At 41.0% G+C, this 13,521-nt stretch overlaps 1 protein-coding gene across 1 annotated transcript; it reads left to right on the plus strand.

Annotated features, from left to right (window-relative positions):
• The first annotated feature begins 9,743 nt into the window (after positions 1-9,743).
• Positions 9,744-13,271, plus strand: LOC126632873 (beta-amyrin 16-alpha-hydroxylase CYP87D16-like). Its single transcript, XM_050303402.1, has 8 exons — positions 9,744-10,034; positions 10,180-10,507; positions 10,602-10,751; positions 10,978-11,226; positions 11,342-11,431; positions 12,474-12,552; positions 12,636-12,870; positions 12,983-13,271. The coding sequence occupies exons 1-8, from the start codon at positions 9,832-9,834 to the stop codon at positions 13,068-13,070; spliced, it is 1,422 nt and encodes a 473-aa protein (XP_050159359.1). The 5' UTR covers positions 9,744-9,831; the 3' UTR covers positions 13,071-13,271.
• The last annotated feature ends 250 nt before the right edge of the window (positions 13,272-13,521 follow it).

A 13,521-nucleotide genomic window follows, 5' to 3' on the forward strand; every position in this document is an offset into this window, starting at 1 on the left:
TGATCATAAAAGGTTTGTGGGTTTGTTCCAAAGGCATTTATTGCCTTCGTCTTCTGGGGTTGTACTGCATAATGAAGCTCCAAATGATCAACTTCCAATGCCTCCTCCTTCTGGGGTTCTTTCCAGTACTGAAACTCCGGATAACCACCCTCCGGTGCTTTCTCTTTCTGGGGCTCTACCGACTGCTGAGACTTCCCCTAAGCAACCTTTGTGAAGGCTCCCTCTTGTTTGTTTATTTTGATTCATGTATATGTACATATTTGTAACTTATCAGGAAAATAAACAAGATTTGCTTCATTTCAACGTATTGTGTTAAATACACCAAGGCCTTCTTCAATAAGTTCTTTGAATTTTTCCTTTTGTTGAAGCTTGTATGTTGAAACTTTGTGAGTGAAGCATGTAGGTTGAGGTAGTGCTTCCTTAATTTCCCGAGTGAGGAAAACTTCTCGTTTGGAGACTTGAAAAATCCAAGTCACTAAGTGGTCGTGAGACTTCCGAGTATCAAGGTGCAGTAGCATATGGTAGAAGTCCCCCAAGTCTCTGGTCGAGGGAGTTGACGAATGAGGCATTTCCTTTTTAAGTGGTAGCCTAAAACTCCTTCTTCATATATATGTGTGATGAAAGTTGTTAGGCCCAAAGAAGAGGAGGCCTAGGTAATTTATTTTTTTTTTTTTTTGAATTTTCAAATTTCCGGATTTTTGAATTTTCGAATTTCCGAAAAAATAAAAATTAAAAATAATATATATATATATATATATATTTAAAAGTTTTGTTGGTGAAACTTTGGTGTTGAAGCTTTGTAGGTGAAGTTTTGTTGGGCATCATGAATTGATTTTGCTTCACACTATCTTGATGAAGAGTGTGTGAAGCTTTTATATGTTTTGGTGTTGAAATTTTGTATTGTAGGTGAAGCTTTGGGGTTGAAGCTTGATATGTGAAGCTTTGGTGTTGAAGCTTTATAGGTGAAGCTTTGGTGTTGAAGCTTTATAGGTGAAGCTTTGGTGTTGAAGCTTTATAGGTGAAGCTTTGGTGTTGAAGCTTTATAGGTGAAGCTTTGGGGTTGAAGCTTTATAGGTGAAGCTTTGGGGTTGAAGCTTTATTGGTGTTGAAGCTTTATAGGTGAAGTTTTGGGGTTGAAGCTTTATAGGTGAAGCTTTGGGGTTGAAGCTTTATAGGTGAAGCTTTGGTGTTGAAGCTTTATAAGTGAAGCTTTGGTGTTGAAGCTTTATAGGTGAAGCTTTGGGGTTGAAGCTTTATAGGTGAAGCTTTGGGGTTGAAGCTTTATAGGTGAAACTTTTGTTGGCACCATAAATTAATTTTGCTTCACACTATCTTGATGAAGATAGTGCAAAGCTTTTGAGATTGATATTTGTCCTCCATTGATGAAGCTTTTGTTGGCACCATAAATTGATTTTACTTCACACTATCTTGATGAAGATAGTGCAAAGCTTTTGAGATTGATATTTGTCCTCCATTGATGAAGCTTTTGTTGGCACCATAAATTGATTTTGCTTCACACTATCTTGATGAAGATAGTGCAAAGCATTTGAGGATTGTAGTTGTGTTCCATTGATGAAGCTTTGTTGAATTTCCCAATTTCCAATTTCTTCTTCTTTTTATTTTATTTATTTATTTATTTTTATTTTTTGTTGTTGTTTTTGTTTTTGTTTTTGTTTGTTTGTTTGTTTGTTTTTTTTGTTTTTTTTGTTTTTTTTGTTTTTTTGTTTTTTTTTTTGGGAAAACTAGAAATTTGAAAATGTGAGAGAGACAACGTATACAAATTTTGCTTCCATACTGTTAAGCGAGAGATTGTGATGCAAGCCACATCTTGTAGTAGTCGAAGGTTTGGATAAACCATATAAATTGAATTTGCTTCGAACAGTCTTGATCAAGAGCGTTTGAAGCTTTATATGAGTTGTAGTGTTTGCATTGTTACAGAGGAGAAATGTCTGAAGCAGATGCAAGAGGGCTGAAGAGCTTGATCTTCGTATACCATGCATTGAAGCCATTGTTGGCTTGCAATAAGACTTTGTTGGTGACTATAGCTCTTGTTAGGCATAAGTGTTCCCCTAGTTGAGTTGTAAAGCTTGATGGTTTTTTATTATTTGTGAATGCTAGGAGTTCACATGTACAAGTTGTACCACTCGTCTTCTGGTTAATGGAATGAATGGTAGGTTGCTTTCATCACTTGGTTGGTGGTACGAATGTGAATTCCTTAATCACCTTTCATCATATTTCATCACCTGGTTGGTGACATGAAGGAGAGTACGCGTTGTACATTTCATCACCTGGTTGGTGGCATGAAGGAAAGTACGTGTTGTACATTTCATCACCTGGTTGGTGGGATGAAGATGAGTTCCTTCTTCACCTGATTGGTAATAAGGGTGGCAAGTTTCCAAATAATATTAGAGTACGGGTTGTACATTTCATCACCTAGTTGGTGGTACGAAGGTGAGTTCCTTCATCACCTAGTTGGTGAGAATAAGGGCAAGGTGTCGAGGCACATTGTGGCAAATGTCGAATGACACAAAGTGTGTTGAACCCTTTCGAAGCACAGTTGGCTTATGTATGGATGTGTTGGAATGTATGATGTTTATGCATGAATGTGTTGGAATGTATGATGTTTATGTATGAATGTATTGGAATGTATGATGTTTATGTATGAATGTGTTGGAATGTATGATGTTTATGTATGAATGTGTTGGAATGTATGATGTAGATCCTTTGTATAGTCTTGTTAACACATACTTAGATTTTGTTTTGTATTGGAAACATTTGCGTTGAAGCTTCTCATTGTCGAACTTCTTGTTGTCGAACTGCCGCCCATTGTCCGTGACGATCGCATTGGGAATGCCGAATCTACAGAGGATGTTCTTCCATACGAAGTCTTCTATTTTTCCCTCAGTAATGGTTGCCAAGGGTTCTACTTCAGCCCACTTTGTGAAGTAGTCAACTGCAACGATTGCATAGCGGACCTTGCCCTTCCCTGCAGGCATTGGGCCGATCAAATCAAGTCCCCATTGGGCGAAGGGCCAAGGGCTGATCATAGGAGTGAGCGGCTCGGGAGGGGAGTGAGGGATAGTTGCGTAGCGTTGACACTTATCACATTAGCGAGATATTCTGATGGCATCTTGGTGGAGTGTTGGCCAATAGTATCCTTGGCGAAAAGTCTTGTGTGCTAGGGATCGAGACCCAGCATGATCTCCGCAGACTCCTTCATGTATTTCCCGAAGGACAATTTCCGCCTCCGCAGGTGTAAGGCATCTTAGGTAGGGCAGGGTAAAACCGCGCTTGTAGAGTTGGTCATTAATGATCAGGTAGCGAGCAAACTTGTATCGAATCTGCTTAGCTTGGACTTTGTCATTTGGGAGGGTGCCATGGGCAAGGAATTTATAAATTGGGGTGATCCAACTATCTCCTTGTTGTAAATTGCACACTTCCGCGACCATGGTGCTTGGTGCTGCCAACAATTCGACATGAATTTTTCTCCCAATCTTGTCTTCCACTGCAGAGGCGAGGCGGGCCAAAGCGTCTGCATGACTGTTTGCCGCTCGAGGAACTTGGGTGATCTGGTAGTGGAAGTGCTTGAGCAAAAGTCGTGTTTGCGCAAGATATGCTGCCATGGAGCTATCCTTAGCATCAAAGTTGTTCGTGACTTGGTTGACCACTAATTGGGAGTCACTGAAGATATCAATTTGTTTAACTCCAAGATGTTTGGCCAAACGTAAGCCTGCTAGAAGGGCTTTGTATTCGACCTCGTTGTTCGATGCCTTGAATTTGAAACGAATAGCGTATTCTATCGCCACTTTGTCAGGGGTAGTGAGGACTAATCCTGCTCCGCAGCCCTGTTGGTTGGATGAGCCATCAACATACAGACTCCATGCTGGGGTTATTGATTCTATCTTCTGAGCTTCCGATGGTAATGAAGCTATTGCTTCAGGTGTAGAAACGATGTCAACAGGATATGTGAAGTCGGCGATGAAATCTGCTACTGCTTGACCCTTTTCGGCTGGTTTTGGTTGGTAGGAGATGTCAAACTCACCCAATGCTATCGCCCATTTGATCATTCGCCCAGACGTGTCAGGACTCTGGAGTATCTGTCGAAGAGGGTGATTGGTAAGCACGATGATGGCGTGTGCTTGGAAATAAGGGCGAAGTTTTCGAGCAGACATGACCAATGCTAGAGCTAATTTCTCAATGTTGGAGTATCGTGTCTCCGCATCTTGTAGGGCCTTGCTAGCATAGTAGACGGGCCGTTCGACACCACTGTCATTTCGAATAAGAACAGAACTGACTGCTGAAGTCGAAACCGATAGATAGATAATGAGAGTGTCACCAACTTCTGGTTTGGAGAGCAGAGGGGCTTTACTCATGTACTCTTTGAGGTTCCTGAATGCCTTGGCACATTCCTCCGTCCATGTAATGTACTTTTTATTTCCCTTGAGTGCTTTGAAGAAATGAGCACATCTGTCTGTGGCCTTAGAGATGAATCTGGTTAAGGCTGCCACCTTGCCAGTAAGGCTTTGGATGTCTTTTGAAGTTACTGGCTCTTTCATGTCGATGATTGCTTTGATCTTTTCGAGGTTAGCTTCAATGCCTCGTTGGCTAATCATGAAGCCTAAGAATTTGCCAGAGCCCACGCCGAAGGCACATTTGTTGGGGTTCAACCTCATTCGATACCTCTTTAGAATGGTGAAAGTTTCAGATAGGTTGGTGATGTGTTGGTTAGCATGTTTGCTCTTGACTAACATATCATCAACGTAAACTTCCATGCTCTTCCCAATCTGTTCGGCGAACATTGAATTGACCAGTCTCTGATAAGTTGCTCCTGCATTCTTTAAACCGAAGGGCATGACTTTGTAGCAATATAGTCCTCTGTCAGTAGTGAAGGCTGTGTATTCTTGGTCTGAGGGGTTCATGAGGATTTGGTTGTATCCTGAATAAGCGTCCATGAAGCTCAAGAGCTCACACCCTGCCGTAGAGTCTATAAGTCTATCAATGAGAGGAAGGGAGAAACTATCCTTCGGGCATCCTTTGTTTAGGTCGGTGTAGTCGACACACATTCTCCACAAGACCTTTTGAAGCAGGAGACTTTCCTTGGTCGGATTTTTCTTAACAAGGACAACATTTGCTACCCATGTTGGGTAATTGACTTCACGGACGAAGCCTATGTCCTTGAGTTTTTCAACTTCTGCTTTCATCGCCTCGTATCGTTCAACATCATAAGATCTTCGCTTCTGTTTTACTGGTTTGGTCTTGGGATCAATACTCAAGTGGTGACAGATGATATCGGGAGAGATGCCCGGCATATCTTTATATGACCAAGCGAAGACCTCGGCGTTCTCTTGCAAAAAAGAGATCAGCGACAACCGAATGGGTGGTGACAAAGTGGTACCAATCTTCACCATGCGATCTGGATGGTCTTTGGAGATAGAGACATTCTCTAACTCTTCAGCAGGTTGTGCTTGTTGGGTGAATGAGTCATCTCAAGGGTCGTCGGGTTGACTGTTGCCATCATGAAGATCCGAGTTGGCTTCATCTGGACTGGTCTTTACTACCTGGTTATGTATAGAGAGGGTCTCCTTGGGGACAGGCAGGTGTTGTTGCTTAACTGAAGTGTTGTAACATGATCGAGCACTAAGTTGATCTCCCCTGATGTATCCATTGCCGAAAGGGGTTGGAAACTTCATCAACAACATATGCGTGGATACCATGGCCTTGAGATCATTGATGCATGTGCGCCCAAAGATGACATTGTATGCCGTCGGGCAATTGACCACTAGGAAGTTAGTGGTAATAGTAGCTGTGTAGGGGCCTGTACCAATGGTGAGGGGTAAGTGTATACTCCCTAAAAGTTGCACAATATCGCCAGAGAAGCTTATCAGAGGAGAAATCGAGCGATCGAGCAAGTGTTCAGCTACATTAAGTGCCTTGAAAGCTTCAGCAAACATGATATTAACTGAAGCACCTGTGTCTATCAGGATTCGTTTCACATCAAAATTTGATATGTGAGCCTCCACGATCAGCGGGTCGTTGTGAGGGTAGATGATACCTCTTTCTTCCTCAGGGTAGAAACATATTGGATCCCAGTTAGGCTTTTGATACTTGCCTCCCCTGATGTCTTCCATGTGAAACACTTGATGGCCAGGTCTCAAAGTTCGTTCACTGTTTTTCATGGCCCTATTGGAAGATTCAGACATAGGTGTGCCGCCGCTTATAGAATATATCACATTCACCTGGCGTTGGTTACGGTTATCCCTTGGAGGGTGAAGGAGAAACTGATCAATTTTTCCTTCACGTGCCAAAGCTTCAATATGATCACGGAGGATGACGCACTTCTCGCCATCATGGCCATTATACTCGTGGTAGCAGCAAAACATGCCCGTGTTTTTCGTGGACTTGTAATCTGGCTATCTTGGCTTTGGCTTTGGTATCAGATGAGCTATACTGGGGTAGACGGCCGCACATGTAGCGTTCAAAGGTGTGTATGTCTCATACCTCGGGGTAGGGCCTGTCTTGACATATGATTGGCCCACTGCATTGACTGCCTGGGGTCGGGCGTTATTGTGATGATATCCTGAGTTATCGCGATAGTGCCCCTTATTCTTTTTATTAAAATGAGATTGGTGAGGATGGAAATCTTTCATTTTGCCCTGGGATTGATATGTCTGCTGACTTGGCGAAGCATTAAATGAGGCAGGGGGTGTGCTGCTACCGTTTGGAAGGTTGAGGTTTTCTCATTCGGTTGGATCTGGCATCCACTCCCTACTTGCTGATAAGGGGTGACTGTATGGGGTTTCCCTTGATATGTCATTGCCTCGGCGGAGACATGGTTGTAAGCTTGTGCCATCACCTCAGAGTAAGTCTTCCAAGTGTTGGCATTGATCATGTACTTAAAGAAACAGTCACGTAAGCCTGCCGTGAAGGCCTTGAGGGCGGTCTTGTCATCTGCCTCAGCGCAACGAGAATACTCATGGCTGAAGCGGCCAGCATACTTTCGTAATGACTCGTCCGGCTTCTGGCGAATAGTGTACAAGTCATCTGCGGAATGCAAGCGATCGGTCTGGAAGATGTGTTGAGAGACAAACAGCTTCCTCAACTCTTCAAATGAGTCTACTGTCTCAGGTGGAAGACGGCAATACCAGTTTAAAGCTCCGCCAGAGAGGGTAGAGGGGAAGAGAAGGCACCGTTCTTCGTCGGTGTGTCTCCGGTATACCATGGTGGACTCAAAGAGGTTAAGGTGTTCAATCAGGTCTTCTTTTCCAGTATAGAGTTGTAAGCCAAGCTTCTGCTTTGTCTTTGCTTGGATGGGGTGTTGAGGATCCTTCTTGTGAGGGGGCCAGGCCTGGGTTAGTTCCAGTCAGGTATCTCGGCTTGACGTTCAGCCTTCAACTTGTTTACTTCCTCCAGGAGCTGTAGGACAAGGGGGTCCTGAGTGGAGTCGTGCACCACTGAAGTTTTCTTCCGTAAGTCCCTATCGCCTTTTGGAAGTAGGAAAGTTTGATCAAGATAACATGATTTTTCCTTGGACTCGTCACATTGACTCCTAGAGTGAGTATGTCGGAACATTTCCGAGTCCCCTGTACCTTCATGTTCTTCTGGGACTTGTTGCCCATTCCCTAGATTAACTGCTGGCCTGGGTCGTGGGAGAGGATCGAGTCTTTCAGAAACTCTTGGGTCATTGATCTTTGAGCTTATGTGGATGGGATTCTCTCGACGTTGCTTTAGGAAGTCTCGACAATCGCGATAGACAGCTTTTAATCCTTCCACTCCTTCTGTGAGGAGGTGCTTTCCTCTACTTCTTCTGTTTCGGGTTGAAGCAGCTGGGTTGAGAGAAGTCTCATGTTGATTATCACATTGATGTGTAGCTCGATCCCTATCAGGGATATCCGTGTTGGGGGGCATTCAGATGATTATTGACCTCAGCAGGGGCGACGAGCTTGTGTGCTTGAGCATGCCTAGCCTCGTGAAGCATCTCGAAAAGTTTTTCATACTGCTCTTGGAGAACCTCGTTCCTCATCACTATCTTGTTGTTCTGAGCTTCTAACTCATCGACTTTAGCTTGAAGAGTAACTCTATTTCCTTCCTGCTTTCGTTGCTTCATACTAGGTCCAATGGGGGTGTCATTCTGTGTGCTATGGCTTCTTTCGCTCCCCATGTTGGAGAGAGATGTTTTTTTTTGTTGACAAAGTTGGAGAGAGATGTTTGGCCAAAAGAAAGTGTACGAGCGGTGGAAACCAGTTTAACAAAGCTGAAGAGAGTGGGAGTAAGTGTCTTTCCCACAGACGGCGCCAAATGTTGATGCACAAAATCAGCGAGGACTTTGGTACAACAGAAAGTGTCAGGTTTGTGACCTTCGCTTGGTTGCTTCGATCACTTGTGAAGATAAGTACGTAAATGAATAGGGACAGGGAAGCAAACGCAAGATGTACGTGGTTCACCCAGATCGGCTACGTCCACGGAGTAGAGGAGTTCTCATTAATTGTGAAGGGTTTACACAAATACATAGGTTCAAGCTCTCATTTTGTGAGTTCTAGTGAATAATTTAGTACAAAATGACATTAGAGATTATTGTGGGAGAATGATCCCTATTTATAGAAGAGAGTTTCTAGTTTTGTTCTAATATTGACACGTGTCGTGTTGTGATTGGCTTCTGATGTTGACACGTGTCGCGCTGTGATTGGCTTCTGATGTCGACACGTGTCGCATTGTGATTGGCCTTCTGGTTGAAGGGAAACTCTTCTGGGTCCTTGACGGTATAACGTTGACCGGTGCTCAGTAGTTTCGGGATTAGTCAAGTATGGTACAAACAGATTTTGTCCCTACTTGGGTTTTTGCCATAGCCATAGGGTTTTTTGTGGGACTTACTTCCTTATGCATGTTCCCACCTTATTGAGAATAGCGTGTTCCTAGAATCAGTGTCGACGAGTCGACTTCCTCAACCTCTACATGATGTTGAATTTACTTGAGTATTTACACACTCAAGGAGGAGTGTTGTAAACTTCTATTTTAAGTGTGATTGTGTAAATCCTAGATCAGATTTGATCCTAGTTATTCTTTCCTATGTGGACTTGTATTCCTTAAAGCAGAATGATTTCTTCTCTCCCTTATTACTATAAATAAAGGCATTGCGTAGGGGAAATAACACACATATTCATCTACACAACCCTACAAACACATCACTATATTCTCTCTCTGTGCTGCTTGCCCCCTTCCCCTATTAGTTAAATATAGGTCACAACAGAGTCTAATTTTTTATTTTTTTAAAGGGGACAATTGGTGGTAAGTCACGATTATTCACCCTTTCTAGAGGCCGGGAAGACTCACAGAAACATTTCAACTTTCAATTTTTCACTTACAAGTAAATGATCATAAGTTTTTATTTTTTATTTTTTTTAACAAGACATATTTTTTGTTCAAAAAAAAAACAAGCGATTTTTTTTTTTTGAGAACGAACGATATTATCATATTATCTACATTAAGTAGAGGGGTGAGCTTAACTTCATAATGAACTAGCAACAATGTGGTTCAAATTCGCATTTGGTGAAAATCAAACCAAAGACTCTCACTTACAAGTGAAGATGAATACTACTAGATTAACATACGATATTATCTACACTAGTATAAAATTATTTATTAATTTGACTTTTGAAAAAACTAAAAATCTCCCTGATCTTGCCTCATTTTTATGTATATATATGTGCACATTCACTTCTCAATTCCCACTACGAATTCACCAAAAATCCCTTCTCTAACTTTCATCACCCTCCGGCTCATAAACCAAAACCCCTTCTCTTCCAAAAGTAAGGTGTTCAGGAATATTTGGGAATAATGTGGGTGGCGGTGTTGATGGTTTCGTTTCTTGTGATATATTGCACTCGATGGTTTTACAAATGGAGGACTCCAGGAGCCAAGGGCAATGGAGTTCTTCCTCCTGGTTCCATGGGCCTCCCTTTCCTTGGAGAAACCCTTTCTTTGCTCATTCCTAGCTACTCCCTCGACCTCCACCCCTTCGTCAGGAAAAGAATTCAAAGGTATCTATTCCACAATTTAGTAAGCCACGCATGTTTGCACATGTGTGGAGTTTTATCTCAAAAGTCTAAGTTGTACAATTTAAAATGTATGATCAGTCGTATGTTTTTGTTAATTTTCTCGTATATATTGTTTTTATTTTTCCAGATATGGACCGATATTTCGAACAAGTTTTATCGGGCGGCGTGTTGTTGTCTCGGCAGATCCCGAAATCAACAGTTACCTCTTCTCACAAGAAGGGAAGTTAGTTGAACTGTGGTACCTGGACACATTCAACAAGCTCTTATCATTAGAAGGCGAAAATCGGATAACTGGACCTGGCCTAATTCACAAGTATATGAGAAGCAGTCTTCGGAATCACTTGTCTCCGGAGGCCCTCAAGGAAAAGCTTCCTCAGCTAGTAGCATGGATCGACAAAACCCTACTCCACTGGTCTACCAAGCCTTCTGTTGAAATCAAGCATGCTGTTTCCGCTGTATATATACATTTCTGTCACTTCATTTCTTTGCTCTTTAAATTTTAATTAACTGTACTTATATAATATGTGATTAACTTGTGTAATTCTGCAGATGGTTGTTGAATTTACTGCAAGCTTTTTGTGCGGTTATGATGTTGATAAATCGCCTGTCGATATAAGCGAAAAATTTGCTACATTCACCAAGGGTCTTACCTCATGGCCCTTGAACATCCCTGGTACTGCATTCCACAAATGCTTAAAGGTAATGAGTCATTGATCCATTCTTTTTAAATCTAAAAGAATTTCATGGAATCTATTAGATTTGAGATGCACGGAGATAAGTGGATAATGTTGTCATGAAGCACTCAACTTTCGCGTTTTTAAGATTATAAAACATTGAAATTGAAGTGCAAATCGCAAACTGGGAGTGTGAATATAACAACTGTATAGCTAGACTAATGATTCTCGATCGGTCTCATGATTTGCAGGACCAAGAGAAAGTAATTACGATGATTACGAACATGCTAAAGGAGAGGCGTGCTAAGGAGGTAGAAGAAGAGGGAGATTTCCTTGATCAAGCGATTAAAGACTTAAAGACGGAGAACTACTTAACCGAGGACTTCATTGTGCGTCTGCTGTACGGGTTCTTATTTGGTAGCTTTGAGTCCATTGCGACTGTAATGTGCCTCGGTTTCAAACTACTAGCTGAGCATCCTGAAGTAATGGAGGAACTAGCTGTACGTACTTCTTAACCTGTGCATTCAACGTACACTTGGTGCTTTTTGAGCAAGCAATCTCTTTCTTTTGCAATGCTGTCGATCGATATGTAAGTAACAGAGTTGTGTTTGATAGGCTGAGCATGAGGCAATTCTCAAAAACCGAGCGGATTCAGATTCTTCACTCACCTGGGAAGAATACAAATCGCTGACTTTCACTCCTCATGTAAGTAACTTTTTGTTACACCCTCATGTTCATTTCTTATTGGGTAAATTTCAATTCCTTACTACATCTTTAAAACATTTCAATTTTATACATTTACTTATCATTTTATTTCAATTTCATAAATCCGTTAGAAAATCCGTTAAGTAAACCGTTAAGTGATGATGTGTCAAATATGAGATTCACATTTGTGCTGATCTGATTGCCAAATTTGTGTCACGTGGCAAAAAAATAATTTTTTATACATTAAAAATATTATAATAATTTACCCTATTAATAAAAAATAAAAAATAAATAAAATACACATCTTCCTCCCCGACCGAGGACCATTCCCAATTTGATGTACTCGACGGCCTTGTCGACGGCGAGCTTCTTGAGGCATTGTGGGGGGGGGGGGAGGAAGGAGGGATATGGAGGAGGAAGTCATTGGAGAGGTGGAGGGAGAAGTGGGTTTGGGTTTTTTTTTTATTTTAATTTTAATAAATAGGGTAAATTATTATAATATTTTTAATGTATAATTTTTTTTTTTGCCATGTGGCATAAATTTGGCAGTCACCTGACACAAATTTGGTAGCCACGTCAACTCTTAACGGACCAATGGATGTAAAATGTAATAGATGTATTATATTGAAATAAATTTGGTAGCCACGTCAACTCTATACGTGAGGTATGAAAGTGAAATGTTTTGAATATGTTGTATGAGGTTGCAATAGACCTCAAACCTGAAGTGGTAAAGTGTAATTTACCCTTTCTTATTTTTATTTGTTTACATGCTCGGATATTGACATATAACTCATCACTTTAATCCTTAAGATTTAAAATGGATAGAAGTGATTTTGAAATTGTTCACCGTCAATCATTTTGGTTATTTTATGATAAATCTTCAATTGAAAAGAGATTTCACAAAAAAACCAAAATATTGACGATGAACAATCAAAGAAATAACTTCTATCTATTTTAAATCTCAATAACCATAGTAAGTAGTTATATCAACCTTAGGAATCATTTTGCCTAAAAAAACCTTTTGTGAGTTATTCAACTGTAGGTGGTGAGTGAAATTCTGAGATTGACGAGTAATCCTCCAGGACTCCTACGCAGAGCAATCAAGGATATCGAAATAAAGGGTATGCATATGCAGGAATGCATCAGATTATGCTAATTAGTGATCTGCTTAAGTTAATCCCGGGGTTAATTGGACAATGTGTAGGATATACAATCCCAGCCGACTGGACGATCATGGTGGTTAATTCTACTCTACATCTGGACCCTGTCATGTACAAAGATCCGCTTGCTTTTAACCCATGGCGCTGGAAGGATCTCGATTCGTACACGGTGGCTAAGAATTTTACGCCGTTTGGAGGAGGATCGAGACAATGTGCAGGGGCAGAGTATTCTAAAGTGGTGCTTGCCACCTTTCTTCATGTTGTGGTCTCCAAATACAGGTGAGATAAGTACATTTCAGATGTTATTACTTGTAATTTCAGCGGCGTCTCCAAACACAGAGAACTAAATAAAATCAAGTAACTTGTATTGTATGTGTGTATGGGTATATAGGTGGACAATAATCAAGGGAGGACGAATTGCTCGACGGCCTCTGATAGCATTTGGAGATGGCATCCACATTCGATTCTCACAAAAGTGATACGAAGAGGCATGCAGGCAGCCGCAGGCGTCTCAATCGATCCAATGCGTATTACAACAATATTATATTTTAATTTTCCTACAACGAATCCATCCATGTTGATGTAAGTAGCGAGTACGTACAATATGGATGCAGAGTAGTAAATAAATTAGACCAAAAGGGATTGTTCTTGGCTGGTTTGGTTGATGTTTGCAATAGTATGTCCTTAACGCTCTGTGTATATAATATGACAGTTGAAATGTCAATAAATAAATAAATGAAATATTCTGATAAATATGTGTTTGGTAACACATTGATCACCACTTCATTACTAGATTTCAAAGTGAGAGGTCGAGTGAAGTAAGATGATTTGTAACTTAGTTATTTCAAAGTATTTTCTTTTGCACCCAAGATTTCACGTTGAATCCTGCTTTCTTTCCTGTATTATTGTTTGTATAAAAACAAAACAAAA

Source organism: Malus sylvestris, chromosome 8, assembly GCF_916048215.2.
Source record: "Malus sylvestris chromosome 8, drMalSylv7.2, whole genome shotgun sequence".
NCBI classification, from domain to species: domain Eukaryota; kingdom Viridiplantae; phylum Streptophyta; class Magnoliopsida; order Rosales; family Rosaceae; genus Malus; species Malus sylvestris.

Coding starts and splice junctions, on each gene's coding strand:
- LOC126632873 (XM_050303402.1), top strand. CDS start 9,832: ATGTGGGTGGCGGTGTTGATGGTTTCGTTTCTTGTGATATATTGCACT. Junction 10,508..10,601: donor TCAAGCATGCTGTTTCCGCT/GTATATATACAT, acceptor GTAATTCTGCAG/ATGGTTGTTGAATTTACTGC. Junction 12,553..12,635: donor CAAGGATATCGAAATAAAGG/GTATGCATATGC, acceptor GACAATGTGTAG/GATATACAATCCCAGCCGAC.